The 17,150-nt window shown below is 43.1% G+C and overlaps 1 protein-coding gene across 2 annotated transcripts in view; it reads left to right on the forward strand.

Annotated features, from left to right (window-relative positions):
- Wdfy4 (WDFY family member 4) overlaps positions 1-17,150 on the forward strand; it is a 233,960-nt gene that overhangs the window by 127,938 nt on the left and 88,872 nt on the right. For both annotated transcript variants that reach the window (XM_028789147.1, XM_028789149.1), the window contains exons 40-41: positions 11,751-11,828; positions 16,419-16,625. In XM_028789147.1, the coding sequence (XP_028644980.1) occupies positions 11,751-11,828; positions 16,419-16,625 (285 nt within the window). The remainder of the gene's footprint in view (positions 1-11,750; positions 11,829-16,418; positions 16,626-17,150) is intronic.

Genomic DNA, 17,150 nt, shown 5'->3' on the forward strand with positions numbered 1-17,150 from the left:
TTAGACTGACCACGACCCTGAGTTGCTTCGTCTTAGCCTTATTTACTTTTCTCAGAAGAGTTTCACGTCCATATTGGGAAAATACTATGCCCTGCTCATCTGTAAGGCTCTGGAGTCGGCACAAAGCCCAGATAAGGGGTGGCTCTTGTTTATGCATTCTTTCCCCCACAGTGCATTTCCCTATGAGCATCCAGACAAAGGGAGAAGAAAATTGGTTGCTGACCAGGTGATTTGGAGATCTGGTGTAGATCAACAATGGGCACCTACTAGCAAGGCCTGGTGTGAGTCTCAAGAGTGCCAGGGTGAACAGTTTGGGTGAGTGTTCTATAGGTAGCTCCAGCCCCCTCTGTGTGTGTGTGTGTGTGTGTGTGTGTGTGTGTGTGTGTGTGAGTGTCTCTCAGAAGGCTCCATCTGGGGCCCTGGGTGACAGCCAGAGCTGTCCTAAGAATTCAGAGCAAAGGTCTACTCTGAGGGTAGAAACAGCAAGTAGGCGTGGCTAAGGGTCCTCACTAAGCCTAAAGAAGGCATCTTCTGTGTGAGTTCTAGCTCCTATTTTCTTTCTCTATGTCCATGAAATATCAGCAGTGTTGTTCAAGTACATCAGTGTCAGGTGTTGCTTGGAGTGAAAGCACTTGCTATAGACTGAGCCTCCACAACCAAAGCATCCAAAGTCCCCAACCCTACATCTTTTGAACACCAACATGGCTCCATAAGCAGACGACTTCACACCTGCCTCCCTTTGAAAAATTGTAACCCAAACATGGCTACCCTGAAAATTCATCAACTTGTCCAAGTGACTATGTGGTTCACATGAAGCATACATCTGTTTGTAATTTATATACATGAGTTATCTATAATATCTCTTTGTGGATCTGAAAATCTTCCAGAATCTGCCGAACTGTATCACTTTTGGCATTGGCGTGAAGGATGCTGGCACAGCTCAGGTCGTCATAACCCAATGCTGTGTACGGAGCAGCTTCAGCTATAGATACTAATTCTGCCATCGGTTTGGAAGCTAAAGCAGAAGGTTGATCTGCTTTCCTTGGGAGCTTTCTCCTCTGTCTACTTGATGGCTCTTCCTCCCATGTACTACTTTGAGGAACCAGAGATTAGGACACAGTCCAGCCCCTTATAATATCTTAAGCCTCAGGATATGTTTCCTTGAGTTGTAAATTCCTGGACAGAACTCACTGTCCACCTTTCACTTGGATTTCTTCTTGTATTTTCTAAACATCTGTCCCTTTCTGAGAAGGAGCCTTGTGAGTGTGACTTTAGAGATATAGCAAGAATACACTGTTAGGGAAAGGCCAGCCTAGTGTCATTTTCCAGCTGTCTTGAGCCACACAGAAGCCCTGACACCCTGAGGAAGAAGAGACAGTTGGCTTGCTTCCTCAAGACGTCTTGCCCCTTGCAATTTTAAAGTCTTTATTCCTGGCTACACTAGAATGTTTTATTTTTTTTCCAAGCAGTCATTCTCCATGTACTCATGACGATTGAATTTAATAAAAACATCACAGTTCAAAAAAAAAAGACAAATTAGAACCCACTGTTCATCTTAGAAATTAATATGTGAGTGAGTTTAACCAGAGATGAATTGTACTGTGGTGAGCCGGTCCCTCGTCACCCACTCTGGGCCCCAGTTGTTTGTCATTATTGCTGGAAATATGATTATTACTCCGGTATTGCTTGACATTTATTAAGGATCCAGGGGCTGAGACTCCACAGCAGAGAAAAGTGCAATTATCTGGGCACTCAGAGTAAGAAAATCTCCTGGCCTTAGTCGTCCGGACCTCGCTGATGCTGACACAGACCCCAGGCTGCTCTATGACTCTTGTCTTCACAGAGGGCAGCTAGGCTCTAAGAGCACAGACAGACATGACACAGGATTTGTCAGCAAATGGGGGAAGTATTACGTTAAAGCTTTCTCTTCCTCATTAATTGCTTCTATGATTTACCCCCATCCAGATTTTTGTAAGAATGCAAATTCAGGGTATCTATGTCAGCCTTATTTGCAGGATGTAAAATACAGGAACTGTTGAGGTACAACCATCTCTTTTGTCCATGGTTTTGCTTTTTGTAGTATCAATTACCTGTGGTCTGAAAATACTGGATGGAAAATTCTAGAGATCATTTTTAAGCTTGAAGTTCCACACTGCTATGGTTGGTGGTGTATGTGTGATGAAGACCATCAGATCCTACTCTGTCATTCCCAGGCTGTAAATCGCCACTTAATCTGACATTCCCGTGCCTTACACACCCACTTCCCATCAGTTACTGGGTAGCCATCTTGCTTATGTGGTTTCTTTATTAAACTCAGCAGTCTCTGGCAATTGGTGATCACACAGACCACTGAGGCACCCAGTGCTTATATTCAAATATCTTTTATTTTGCCTGTGAGCAGCCACTCACCCCCAGCCAACAGGGCTGCTAACTTACATTGCCAGAGATGCAGAGAAAGTTGAAGTTATCAACAAGAAAAGAGAGACAAAATTCACATGGCCAGGATGCTAAGACCTGTGGTCATAAAACACCTTCTGCCTGTGAGGTGTTGAGGAGGGGACATTCCTCTGTAGCCATCTGTCAAGGCCAAGGGTCTGACACTGGGACATGGTTACTGACTCAACTCCAGGTATCACTTTGCCTTCTCCATTTTACCACTAATCCAGGGTCACTGAGGAGCCACACTGCCTGGACTTGGCACCCCTGGCCCCTTAGCCTCCTCTGCTCAGCGACAGTCAACACAGTCTTTGTTCTTGTTATGATTTTGATGGTTTGAGGAGTACCAGCCAGCTGTTTTGTAGAGTGTCTGCCAAATTTTATTTGCCTACTGTTATTCTGAGGTCACAGCACTTTGGAAAGGAGAAGACAAAGGTCTGGAAAGATCATGTTAATGAGTATATGATAGTCATGTGACATCATCACACGGTATCAACCTTCATCACACTGTGAGATTATATCTGCCAGCCTTCTCTACTACCATTTGCTTCTTTCTTTCTTCCCCCCCCATTCCCTGTGATTCAATCCACTAAGTCCACCCCACCCTTAAAATGCAGGGATGAGTGAGCCCGGCCTCCTGCGGGTACAGGATAGCCATCAGACTCCTCACTTGAGATTCTCCTTCGAGGTAGGGTTATGTTTTCTCCTCCATCTATATATCCTTTCAATCTTTTATTTATCTCAGTATGGACTCATCTATATTTATTGCAGAATTAGGGCTATGATCCATTAAGCCCATCAGGTCACATGCTTTGTTTTTTCAAGATGTTCTAACATACTGCTTATAACTGGCTTCATAATTGCTTTACTATAACCCTCTTGATATACTTTCTTGACCTCAAATATGTTTTTATTGTTGTTGTTTGGATGGGTGGGGCTTTACTGGGGTGGTATTCGGTTTTTCTCAGACAATAGATATCGAGTCTACCACTGAGCTGCACGGCCAATATTCGCAAATGTTTGATCAAAGTTGTATCCTAAACCATCCTACCATTTCTGTTGTGTATATTCTTCAGAAAAATTTTGGTTTAGCTGCAGTGACAAGCGCTCAAAGATCCGACTGTCCCAAAATAGCAAGTTCCTTTATCATGTTTACTCTTATACTACATGTACACTGCAAACTGGCCACGGATTCAGAAGACCTTAGCCTTGGTTACTCTGGCTCCCAGAGCAGCCACTATGATCGGGTTAAGGTAGAATTTAAGGACACATCCTCCTGATCTCATGTAGCCCAGAGTTAGCAAGAACTCTGATACCACAGAAAAACAGGAGGGAGAATCTATAACTCATGGTCAAAGGACACTAATGTGTGTGTGTGTGTGTGTGTGTATGTGTGTGTGTGTGTGTATGTGTGTGTATGTGTGTGTGCATGTGTTTTCATTAATATATTCATGTATGAATGTTTTGATTATCTATATTAAAATATATATGTGTTTTCATTTTCTTTTCCATACAGATGTAATTGTCATTGTTTTCATTGTAATTGCCTATTATTTTCTTATTCTCATAAAAAAAAAATCACAGCATGGCAGGAACGTGGTCCCATGTCACTAAACCGTTTTTTTTTTTTTTTTTTTTTGATACTAGAGCTGCAGTGAACTGTTGTGTAGAACATTTGGTTAGGATGACAAAAGGAAGCCTCCATCTTTACTGAGGAGACTTGTGACAGTCAAAGGACTATCCACAATGTCTGCATAGTATTCTGTGACAGGGCCAAAGCTTTCTTCTATGCGCAGATATGTAAATTGCTTCATTGTCAGCTTCTATAAATAGGTTGGCCAAATATAAAAATAAAGGGCAACTGGGTGTTTGTGCAGACATCTGATAACATCCTTGGGATAAATTATCAGCAATGAAATTCGTGGTTGGAACACTAAAGGAGAGCATTGTGCTGAGCCGCAGAAGCCAGGACTCAGAACAGTGGCTCTGCACCGGGGGACTGAGCCTCAGCCCTCTGCTATTGGCCTTTCCCTTCTAGAGGCCGCAGAACTGTGATTACAGGGCTAATGACCCCTCACATAAGCGAGCAGAATGACTCCTATCAGCAAAGAGCGGGTGCTTCCTGTTTGGACAGTAGTGTCACCAGCAATGGGCCAGCCCCAGGGATATCCTTGGCAAAGTAACATCAAGCTGTGGCCGGTGACTTAAACATGATTTCTAGACCGGATGTAATCCATTCCCCATCTCAGAATCAGGCTTGTATCCTAAAGCACTTGCTTCCTCCCTAAAGAGACTCGAAAAGCAGAGCCATGGGTACCTTCTCTTAAAGCCTCCAACAGCCTTTGGAGGCTCTTTGTTCTGCTTCAGAGGCTCTCGAGTTCTTTACCAGACTGACAGTTGCTAAGCAAAGGCTATTCAGTTCCAGTAAGTGACACAAAACTCTGCTGTGAATTTGCCTCTAATCAGTGTGCGCCATCCACTGCTGTCCAGGCAGATGGGCCTCTGCCCTTGAATTGACTCAAATCTCATTACTCTTATCCCTGCATCTTGTGGATAACAACTTTTCAGGTTGAAGTCAGAGGCACTTAAGGTTTGTTTAGCATTGGGGAGATGCCCTAAGTGGAGGTGAACATGGGGGAGATGTTTGTGGTCACAGAGTCCAGCATGCATCTTCCTTTTCCACTCGGCTTGCAGGCAATCATCCTCGCTTTGCTTCAGTGTTTGATTCCGCTAATAGGAGCACAGCACAGGCTTACGGGGAAGCTGAGTGTTAGATGTACTGTGCACATACAGACCCCTTTATCAGCTGCAAAGTGGTCTGTGCCTGTCAGTAGAGAGGATAGGGCAGCATTTGGATTCTCCATACTAGTAGATAAGTCACTGACCCTGCCGAGCTACTGGCTAGTCCTCCCTCTCATTCTCTGTTCTACCCAGGACTCCCGCTGAGCCCTCAGAGAGAAAGCTGAGACTTCACACTTCCCTTCTCTGCACTGGAGATGGGAACTATCAGGTGTGAACACCTTCACTCTTCAGGTGACACTAACCTCTAATCCACATAAACACCCAGTTGTAAGCCTTCCTTCCAGTGTCCAAACAGTGTCCTCTCTCTGCCATTGCTCATATCTTGTGCCACCAGGGACCTTTCTCTTGTCTTTGGTTTTGGCTGTGTCCTTCCTATTTCCTTGCCCCACCTCTGCCTAATATACACTCAGTCATTGGTACATGTTTTGGATTGATTACAGGGCCATCCACTACTCACTGATCCTCCCGTGTGTTGTATAAAATGGTGTAATGGATACTCTTGCCTAGCCTATGAACTTTTATATACCTTGAGTCATCTTTAGATTACCAATAACACCTACTGCAATGCCAGCGCTGCTTACCTGGTTGTTACACTGTACCATTTGAGGAATGGAAGCAAGAAAATAAATCATCAAATATTCAGAATAGGCAAATCATCGAAGACCTAACTACATAACTCTGTATATATAAGAATGTGGGTTTAAGGTTTTTGTTCTTCACTTGGTTGACTCTTAGAATGCTTGGGTTGGTCTTACCCACTGGAGCCTGTGACCTTGTCCCTGTCTTCCTTTCTCTTCTCTTGAAGAGTGAAGCTTCTCAAATGTTTTGTTCCTATTTGCTATGTCCACAATCTTCTGTTCCATCACTAGTTGAACTATGGCTGATCAAGTCGTTCTTCTGAATGCCTTGCAGCCGCTCTCTAAGTGTGGACTCATGTCTGTTCCCTGGCCTCACCTCACTGTGTCTTCTGTGCTCTCACTGAGCTTGAATCCTTAGTTTTAATCCAGTTTTTTCTTCAGCTTCCCTTACAACTGCCTGAGCCTTTGATCTGAGCCTTGCTGGGGCTCTCTAGGTTTCAGACTTTGTCCCATCAGTAACCACCTTGTTCTTCTGCGGCATCATGTATGGAGGTTTAAGTAATCCCTGACTGCTAATAACTCACAAGTCCATATTGACCTGATCCACTTTCCTGAGCTTTCCTCTGGGAAGCCCCAGATGTCTTTTTTATTTTTTTAATCATATAATCAAGTTTGCTTGTTCTCTCTTGTTTTTTAATGTCTCCCGTTATTTTCCCAGAATATCAGATTTAATTCACATGGGTAAGCAAACCATAAACCTTAGGGTTGTCCCTGCCCTCTCGTACAATCACCAGCTCTATATCTATTTCTTTACTGACGGTCCTTGAACTTGATGCTTTTACATCATGTGGACTTTCCCCTATATTTCTATGATTGGAACTTCAGGGAATACCCTACATTCAGTCTTACCTTCACCAAATCCATCCTAAAATTTCTGCTAGGGAAGAGATAAATCAAAAAATACTAAAAGTGAGGAAAAGATGAATAAAATCAGACTTTCAGGTAAGATCTCTGTGGTGAGACTGAGGACTGTGTGACACCCACAAAGACCTGTCTGGACATTGGTTCAGGAGGTTTTTCTCTTCTGGGTCACACATCACCTGAGGCCTTATCTCTTCTGTTACATGCCAGACACGAAGTTCACCTCTATACTACAGAGCCTGGAAATTATAGAAGCTTAGTGAATGCTTGTGTGTATAACAAGAGAGGTATCTGGACATGAGTGAGGGTCTCTTCAGGAATATAGACAGCCTTGGCCACAGCTGCTACAGACAGGGCATTGGCTTGTTTGTTTGTTTTAACTTTTTATTGATTCTCTGTGAATTTCATATCATGTACCCCAATCCCACTCATCTTCCTGTCCCTTCATGTCCACATTCTGCCTTTGCAACCTCCCCTACAAAAGAAGAAAAGAAAATAAAAAATAAAAATAACAAAGCATCATACAAAACATCTTGTCATGGAAGCTGTAATGTGTCCCACAGTGGACCCTTTTGGCCACACATCTTTACTTGTAAGTGTTCATTGCAATGAGTCATGAGTCTGGTTTGAGGCTTCTGGCTTCTGCTACACCATCAATAATGGATCCTCACCAGGATTCCTCTTAGTTAAGGATAAGACAGCTGTAGATAAATGCTAGAATTTTCCATGAATGTACCTTTGAACAGAGTAGCTAAACTTTTTTCTTTTTCTTCCAACCGATTGTATTTACAATTCTGGTATTTTATACCTACGATTTCTTTGGGTGAGAGTTTACAACATACTTCTATTCCATAGTTCCATTTCATCTTCCTGTCAGCTTAGCAGATAAAAGACCAAGGAGATGCTGGCAACTTTGTGTTACCATGAATGATGGATTCGATTCTAGAAAGATTAATTGATTTATTCATATAGTGTGGCTGCCAAAAGCCAGGAACCAAGGTGTCTTCAGTCCCTGTTTTCTTCCCCCACACCAATCCTGCAATATCTGGTATCCTGCAATACCAGACCAATGCAAAGCCTTTTCTATAGTCTTGCTGAAACGTATGCCTGAGCCCATCTCCTCCTTCCCACCCCCCCACTCCCACCACTCCAGGGTAGTCAGACAGACACCACCCCAGGGTAGTCAGACAGACAAGGTCCCGCTCTTTCTGACAGGTGCCAAAGTTGCTATCAGAAGACATCTGCTTTATCTCAAGGGTCCCTGAGAGAACCCCGTTCCTAATTCATGTTTCCAAAGCATTGTGTTTGGAAGAATCGGGGTTCTTGCCAACGCAGCAGCTGTGAGCTGTTCAACACGTATGTCACTAGTATTGGTCATAAGTTTTGCTTCACTTATTAATGTCCACAAATGATGCAACAGAAATATTGAAGAAAATTTTGCAAACAAAGTTTAAAAAGAGTCACCCTACACTCATTACTCCAGAACTGGATTTTAAAAATTATATTGTTTTCCTAATTTGCCAATAAGCACTTTTTAATTTTATTAGAACATAATATACAGGGAAAATGTCCAAATAACAAGTATGTAAAATAAGTATTTTAACAAAGAGAATGTATGGTTATTACCCAGATCAAAAGCACAAGATTACAGAACTCAGGGGGCCCTAGCCTCCCTAGGCATCTCTTTCCTCCACAACCCCTCAGCCCCAAATTCTGCATCTCTCCTCACACCAAAACTTTCTATTATTTTTGTACATTTTAAAATTAAAAAAATAAAGTAGCAACATATATATTCTTTTGTAGGCTTCTTTCTCTTCAAATTATGTTTGTAAGACTCAGTGACATCCTTGCATGCAACAGCAATTGATTTTCTCTGTGGTAAAGGGAATTCTTAAGACTTTAGGTCTCAGGAACGCCTCACATCCTTAGATGATTGAAAAATCAAACCAAGTTTGTTTACATAGGTTATAAACATATTGTCATTTATTGTAAAGGAAACTAAACCAGAATTTTAAAAATAGTGCATGTATTAATTAATTTGAAATACTAATGAAAAAATCTATTGTTTGTAAATATAAAAGGTAACTTAATGAAAAATTACAGTTTTTAAAACAAAAGGATTAAAAAATTGTTATTTTATATTTTAATAAACACCTTTAATTTAATGTCTAACTGTGTGCTTGGGGAGGAAGTAACAATTTACTTTTTAGGAAATATAAGCATTTTCCTTTGCTAGCACAGCCAGATACAATAAATAGCAATGTTTTTAAAGCTCACCTGGAATCTTAGTGAAATAGTTACACTTTGTAACATTAAATTGTTTTTGTCTGCATTGCACAAAAAAGAGAAACTTTAATCTATATGGTATTTTGGAACACACATTATAGCATGTGTGTCACATACATTAGAAATACTGCTCTCCCGAGCTGCATTTCACAGTTGTTGAAACATTTCATTATTCAGTGTGACACAAACTTACACAGATCTGGGAGGGAACCTCAGTTGCGAAAACAAAACAAAACACAAAAAACAACAAGACAAAACCCAACCAACCAAAAAACAAACAAACAAACAAACAAACAAATACCACCTCTAAGTGGAAAGAACAATGTTTGAGGCAGTGGGGATGGAGGATAAGAGAAAACAAGGCTCTTTAAATCAACATGATCAAAGCATGTAGCACTCAACAGAGACCCAGGCAGCATGCACACGACCTGCAGGGGGCTTCCTGGCCCTTTGCATCTGTATTACGGCCTCAGGTGTAGTGTTTATGGAATCCTGAATGTGTGTTCGAGTGCGCGTGGTCTTTGTTTCTTGTGTCCTTTCTTGGGCTTCTTTCCTTCTCTTTGTGTTGTCCAAGTCAAATGCATTAGCTTTTGTTTTATGTTACTTTATTTTATTATTATCCTTTAGAAGTCTGTTTTCTAATGAGAGAGAGAAAGGGGATGACTCCGGATGGGAAAGAAGGGGAGGGGAGGGGAGGAGAGGAGAGGGAAGGGGAAGAGGAACCAAGAGGAGTAGATGGAAGGAAACTGGAAACCTTAATTAGGATAGATTAAGGGAGGAGGAAAAAACTATTTTCAATTGAAAAAAAAGAAAGAAAGGAAAAGAAAGGAAAGAAGAAAGGATGGAACAAAAAAACAAACAAACAAACAAGAAAGATCCAGGTTGGAACCTTGGTACAGAAAGGAGTTTTACAAGAGAATATTTACAGCCGGGCGGTGGTGGCGCATGCCTTTAATCCCCGCACTTGGGAGGCAGAGGCAGGTGGATTTCTGAGTTCGAGGCCAGCCTGGTCTACAGAGTGAGTTCCAGGACAGCCAGGGCTAGCTACACAGAGAAACACTGTCTCGAAAAACCAAAAAAAAAAAGAAAGAAAGAAAGAAAGAAAAAAGAATATTTACAATGAAACAATGAGGCAAATGTGCTACAGTTAAAAACATAGAAAACATGTTGTTCAACACTGTGGTTCTGGAATAAATAAAATCCAGATTTACACAATTTAGAAAATAAAACCACCTCCATAATATTGGTCTGTAAGTAAATCTCTAGTGCGTTTTCTTGATTAATGATCAGTATGGGAGGCCTAGCTCACTGTGGACAGCGTCACCCCAGGGAAGGAGTTTCTGGGTGCTCAAGCCATGGGGAAGCAAGCCAGTAAACAGTGCTCTCCTGTGGTCTGTGCTTCAGTTCTGCACCCAGGTGTCTGTCTTGAGTTTCTGCCCTGCCCTCCCTCAGTGATGGACTGTGACCTGAGAGTTGTAAGGTGAAAAAAAAAGAAGCTTTCCTTCCAGGTTGATTTTGGTCATGGTGCTTTATATCACAGCAATAAAGACTCTAAGACACACAGCATAGAAAAGGCATGCTCAAGTCACCACCTACCTAGTCAGAAAATCCCCTGACTGTTGGGAAACTGAGACATTTGACCTTTGCAGAGGGCAGATCCAAGTTTTCCAGCATCCTGACACTTCACCTCTGTTTTAGTCACATTTGGTAACAAATGCAGCCACTTGTTTCTCTGGAGGTGGCTTACTCAGTTGGGTCATTTTCAAGAGAATATCTGCCAAATATTAAATGGTAATAACTGTGTTTTTTTCCAAATAAAAACAGTGCTATTGTGTGTCAGAAACCAATAGTTTGGCTCACAAGTGTGCTGACTACATAATCATGATGCCTTAAAGCAGCCATCAGCTGTCTGGGTACCCAGAAATGCTTTGTGTAGACTTCCCATTTTAACAAGCACATGGACTATTAAACCAGTGGGTTTGAGTATTGAAATCTATCAGAAGCCCACCTATAAGTGTTCATCCTACAGATGTCTCCAAAATAAGGAAGGTTGCAGCAGCCCTTTCTCACCTTCTCAGCTTCTCACCTTCTCGGCTTCTCCATCTCAACCTGCTTCTCCTTACTAGCGGCCAGAGAATGTCACAGGTGCAGAAAGCCCAGTGTGATTCTTTTTACTGCCCTGTTTCCCAGATCTTGATTCTTTGTGTCTGGATGTCTTGGTGGACTTAGAGATTAACTCTCTCCAGCTGCACTCACCCCCCTGCAGCCATAAGCCCTACTAAACTTAGCCGTTTACAGACTACTTTCTGCTTAGTGGCCCAACATCCTGTTCTGTTTTAAAATATGCAAATATCTCAAGGAAAGATGCAAAAATATTAGGCAAACCTTGGTGAGTTTTCTTTCTTTCCAGGACTGTGGATCAAGTCTTACCTCTTTTGGCTGTCTCTCCGCTGTGGTAAAGCAGATTAACCCAAAACTACATTTTGGTGATTATTCTAAAAAGGAAGGCTGAGCCTATCATGGTTCAAAAATAAAGGGACACACGAGTTTGTGTGTGAATGTGTCTTGTTAGTAGATCAGCTCAGGTGAAATCACTAGTCACAAGACTGTGACTGGCTTTGCCAGCAGAGTCTTGACCATCATTTCTTGTGGCAACTGGTCAGACTGGAGGCATGTATCCCAGTCACCCAAGTATCACTAAGCTGTGTCTGTCTCTCCTTTCTCCAGGATTTTGTGTCCTGTATAGAGAATTACAGAAGGAAAGGACAGGAGCTGTATGCATCTATATACAAGGACTATGTACAGGTAAGAAACAAAGCATACCTTTCTACCACAAAGTATGCTTGGAGTCACCTTGAATTAGAGAAAGGAGAGAAAGAGGAGAGAAAATCAGAGTGCCTCTGTTTTACATTTTAGAACACAAAAATCAACAACTGCTCATCAGTGATGGGCTCACATTTCTTGGCTCGAGCAGTGGGCATAGCATCCATGGCCAAGCAACAGAGGGGCTGGTTCCTTCTACTGTTCACACCTGTGCTCACTGACCAGACAGTAGGTGGATGCTGAGATCCCAAGGTGCCTCAAAGCCTGCTGGAAGCTGGAGGCATCATCACAAAACACTGAAATGGGCCTCATGTTTTGATGGCTTCACTATAAGGGAAAGTTTCATATTAAATAACACCCCAACTCAGTAGCTAGTTATGGCATAGTGTCGATTTAGCAAGGAAAGAAGAGATTTAAAAAAAAAAAAGGTGGAATCTAATTTGGACTACCCAGATGTTTTGTCTGAGTAAGGGAACATTTAAGCGGAGATCTGTAGAGGAAGATACGGGCTGAAATATTTTTAGGGAAGTGTTTTGGCCAGAGAGAATTTCATGTGGAGGTCCTGAGGGAGAATCTGGGTACCATTGTTTAGCTAGAAGAAGTGGTAGAAGGGCCTGATCCAGGAGACACAGAGTGAAGATGAAACTGGGGCCAAAGCACAGGAGGTTCCTGTCACATAGGGATTTTGACTCTAAATCCAGAGGGCTGTCACCAATAAGGACACGTGCAGGTGTGGTTTCTGCACAGTCGAGGCTGATCACTCTCCGGCCGCCAGAGCACTGTTTGAACCCCAGGCTTTCCCCTTCCTAGATATTTCCTAACCATGAAGATCGAATGAGCAAAGGTTATGTCCTTGGCTTATAACTGAGAGAGAAAAGATATTCCACATATGATTGTATAATGGCTAAGAAGTTGGATTTTAATTGATTTTAAAAATAGAACATTTTAAGTGAACATTGCATGCAATATCCAAACTTATCAATCTTTTATTTACAGAGGTATGTGTCTGTGCCAAAGCCTACACCCTGTGCTGAAAACACACACTTACAATGCTTCCACTCTGCCTTGAAGGCGTTTCAATTGTAGTAGTGAGGCCAAGAGTGAAGAAGAATCTACAGGACAGGGTGGCAAGGCTAGAATGTTCTATTGTGAGAGCTCAATGGGGGAAAGGAATCATAAGTACATAGGCATGCAGGTGTGCAGTGGAGGAGGTCCAAAAAGTCGAAACACAGAGCCCAGGGGCTGAGACCCAGGAGGCCTCCTGACCTAAGTAACAGGCTTGGCAGCCCAGGCCTGCCCTGAGATTAGGGTTTCCTGAGCTGTGTAGCCTACACCAGCTACTCAGTTTATCAGCATAACTTAGTTGGACGTCAGATTCTGCAGGTGTGAGAGACAGGTTTGAGGAGGGCCCTTGGAAGCTGCCAGAGGGATCAGCCAGAGTATCTAGTGTTAAGACTTGGACCAAGACTTTGCCATTAACCTTACATACTGCAGACTGCCTTCCATAGCTGGAGGGTGCCTTCTGACATATTTGGGTACATTCTGTGGCTGTGAGACAGACCCTCGAATATCAGTTCATCCTCTGAATGGCCTCACTCATTTTGTCTGGAGTGAGTAATGCGGTTAATATGTTTAGTTATCACTGAAAGAATAAATGGATGAGGTTGGGTTGCAATCTTTATTTTAAGGAAACCCTCTTCACACCTGGGTCATTTTGAGGCAGAAGGAAAACTTTAAAAAAAAAATCAGGAACTCACCAAGAGCCTTATATTTTTGTTACAATAACCTGGGCCACTAATTTCTGTCTAGGAGAGAGAGTGACAGTCTGGTCAGGCTGAGTTCCTGCTGACTCTGCAAAATCAAAAGTTCCTGTGGGTAGGACCAGGACTCAACAGAAGTGCCAGCCCAGAAGGGAGGCACCAGACTCCTGAAGTGCCAGCCTGGCTCAGTTTCATAAGCGAGACTTGACTCAGGTTCAGAAAGTACTTGAAAAATGTGTGTGATTTACCATTGGTTAGAGTTTTTTATTATTATAATTATTATTAGATAAATCAGCATTTTTGAAGATATTTCATGTTTCCAAGTCTTTAAATATTTAAAATATTTCAATATTTAGAGGAATGCAGATGTAATCACTGTCTGCGAGAGATAATGGGGTCTGGAGCACTCACCCCACTTTTCTGAGGACCAGCACACTTTCTCAGTGCACATCATGTCCACAAAAGCCAAGCTCGGCTTCTAGTGTGTTTTGAGACAGAGTCTTGCTATGTAGCCCTGCCTGGCCTGGAATTCCCTATGTAGACCACACAGGCCACAGTAGGCTCACAGAGATTCACCTTCATCTACTTCCCAAGTGCTGGGATTAAAGGTGTGAGCCCTGACTCCTGGGATAAGCTCAAAGTGTGACAGAAGCCAGTGTTCTGACATCTGATGTTTTCTATGGGTCAGCTTCCGCTCTGTCACTGGTTCCCAATCTGTGGGTTGTATCCTCTTTAGGGTGGCATATCAGGCCTCCTGAATATGAGATATTAGCATTACAACACATAACAGAAGCAAAATAACAAAATAGCAATGAAATAATTTTATGTTGGAGTCACCACAACATGAGGAACTATATATTAAAGGGTTACATCATCAAGAATACAAGACTCCTCCAGCCTTCACTTTACCCATCACTTAGAGGTCCCCAGAGATGGAGGGAGCCCAGAGCATTCCTAGCTACTCTTCCCAGTGCCCTGGAGGTTAACCCAGGATTGTCATATCTGATAGATACTTCCTTGCCACAGGTCTGTCAGCTGTAAAAGTTCTGCCACCATTTGTCCCTCCTCTCTGATGCATTCACTTGTCCCCCTGTTCTCTCCAAGCCCTGTCTGTCGTCTTCTCTGCAGAAGTTGCTCTCACTCTTTCTGTTCTGTGTCTGGACCATGCTATTTCCATTCTGGGGCCTTGCTATGATAGACAGGCATGCCTGAGCCTGCCTGAGCCTCCTAAAATTCTTTGCAAGGTGCCGGTCACCCCCCAAATACCCTTGCTCTTTATATATGAGAGCCATGCTCTCCTTTGGGCTCACTGGGGACCTATGGACTGTCTCCTTTCTCTCCCAGTCTCTGTCTCTTTAAGTCTTTGCATAGCTTTTTCAGGAGCTGGGGTCAGGGCATCAGCTAGCTCTAACTGGCTTATGCAACTGATAAAATGATGAGGAACTGTTGAGAAAGGTAGGCTTCAAGAAGAACTTGACCCAGGAGGCCAGCATCCATCCCCTCCTTCCTTGCTGACTCTTCCTTCCTTCCCCTCTCCCTCTCCACCTCTCTTTTCTGCTTCCGCTCCTCTCTTTCACTCTTTATCCTCTATTTCTCCCCTTTGTCCGTCTGTCTTTCTCCCTCTCCTCTGTCTGTTTCTCTCACTCATTGTTTCCTCACACACATTTTTCACAAACACACGTGTGTGAGATTGCTGGTGATTTTGATGCTTGAAGGCACCTGGATAAAAGGGTGAGTCTGGGTTAGCTCTCCCTGATCACCGAGCCTCATTCTGAAACAAGATCTCTTTCTAGTTTGTCCAAAGCCACTCTTGGTGTCAGGCTACATGTCTGTGGGGTCATCCCTGCCCAGGGAAAAATGCCCTGTGAAGGTAGAGCGCCAAACACAATTCCTCTGCCTGGGCTTCAGAGGGCACCATGCCCAAAAAGTGGCCTAACACATGTGTACGTTTCTTGTCTGTTTATGTTTTTTAAAGACATCTGTTCCTTCCACTACTATATTTAGCTTTCCATTTTCTGAGGAATGAAAATGTAGGAGAAATGGTGGCAAATATTTGAACAACTACAAAAGTTCATTTGAGGTTGATTCTGCTATTCAAACTAAACTAAATTGTTTCTTTGATAGGTGTGGTGTGAAACCTTAGTATGGCCTTCAAAAACAGTGTGGGGTGTCAATGTGCTTTTTAAACGGCTCAGGCTGCATGGCTGCAGAAGATAGGGAAGTAAAAACCACACATACAAACTGAGGATTTCATGAATGTCAGATTCCTTGTGCGTACACTCAAGCTTTAATTTCTTTGACTATTCTAGAACCCTTACATATTCAAGAATCATATGACTTTAGGATGCAAAGGCCCTTGTGCACCATGCAGGCCAAGCGTCTTATTTAATCACTATGGATTCTGAAGTCCAGAGATGAGAATGACTCTCTCAAATCATAAGTCATCACAGGACTTTGCCCCCCTCTGCCAGTAGACTGGGCCTCCTGGAGGGGCAAGCACTATTTCAGAAGATAGGGGCTATGGAAACCCCATGTCCTTGAGACTCACTACTGCCTGCCCAATCCCACCAACAGTCTACGACAAGAAGGGCTAAAGGCTGCACAGTTTTCTCCTTCCCCACCCAAATCTGAATGATCTCGAACCTGAGAAATAACTTCCTTCTCCTTGCCTGGTCCTGACTCCAGAGAGGATGCTATACAAACCTGAGGGTTACCTGGATGGCCATCTTTCTCCAATAACCACCATAGGAGCTTTGGGGCAAGCTTGCAAGGTGAAGATGTCTAAGCATGGTTTTGCATTTCTGCTTTGCAGAGAAGGAAAAGTGGCAGCATCAAGGCAGCTGCGGCCTGGGCCAGGATGCAGGAACAGCTCTTTGGGGAGCTGGGATTGTGGGGTCAAATGGCAGAATCCACAGGCTGCTCCCAGTGGGAACTGGACAGGAGAGAAGGACCAGCTCGCATGAGGAAACGCATCAGACGCTTGTTTGCATGGGAGACCCTGAACCTAAGAGGGTGCAAGGTAGGTGCTGGGTATGGTGGGAAGTATGCAGGGAAGTGGCTATGTGTTCTCAACTCCTCCCCTCTCCACGAAGACAGAATGCACCTAGATGAGTCAGAAGAATCCTCAAGCTTGATTCTTGAAGTAATTTAGCAAGGAAAAAAAGTGAGGCACTAACCCCTGCCCCGCCCCCAAGCCTGAATGAATGGAAACATGAATGGGTGGGGGAATGTGTGAATGGGTTATACTTACTAAACCCTGACACATCACCACAAGGCAACCCATGAAATCCAGAAGGATCTCACTTGGAAATGGCCACTGCTGGCTCACATGAGTCTTTTGTCATTGGATACTTGGTATTTGTATTGCTAGGAATTGGTTATTGCACAAAATATTCTTTAATAAGTTTACAATGAATAAAACCTCCTAAACTCAGCAATTCTGCAAGCTCAAACCAGTGACCTGCTTAGTCCGCACAACACTCATGCTGTATTGGCTTCCAAGTGGAGGGATCTAGCCAGTCCCTGTGAGTTGCCTCCCCTGAAC

The sequence above is a fragment of the Grammomys surdaster genome, unplaced genomic scaffold (genome assembly GCF_004785775.1).
Source record: "Grammomys surdaster isolate TR1022 unplaced genomic scaffold, NIH_TR_1.0 125789, whole genome shotgun sequence".
Taxonomy (NCBI): domain Eukaryota; kingdom Metazoa; phylum Chordata; class Mammalia; order Rodentia; family Muridae; genus Grammomys; species Grammomys surdaster.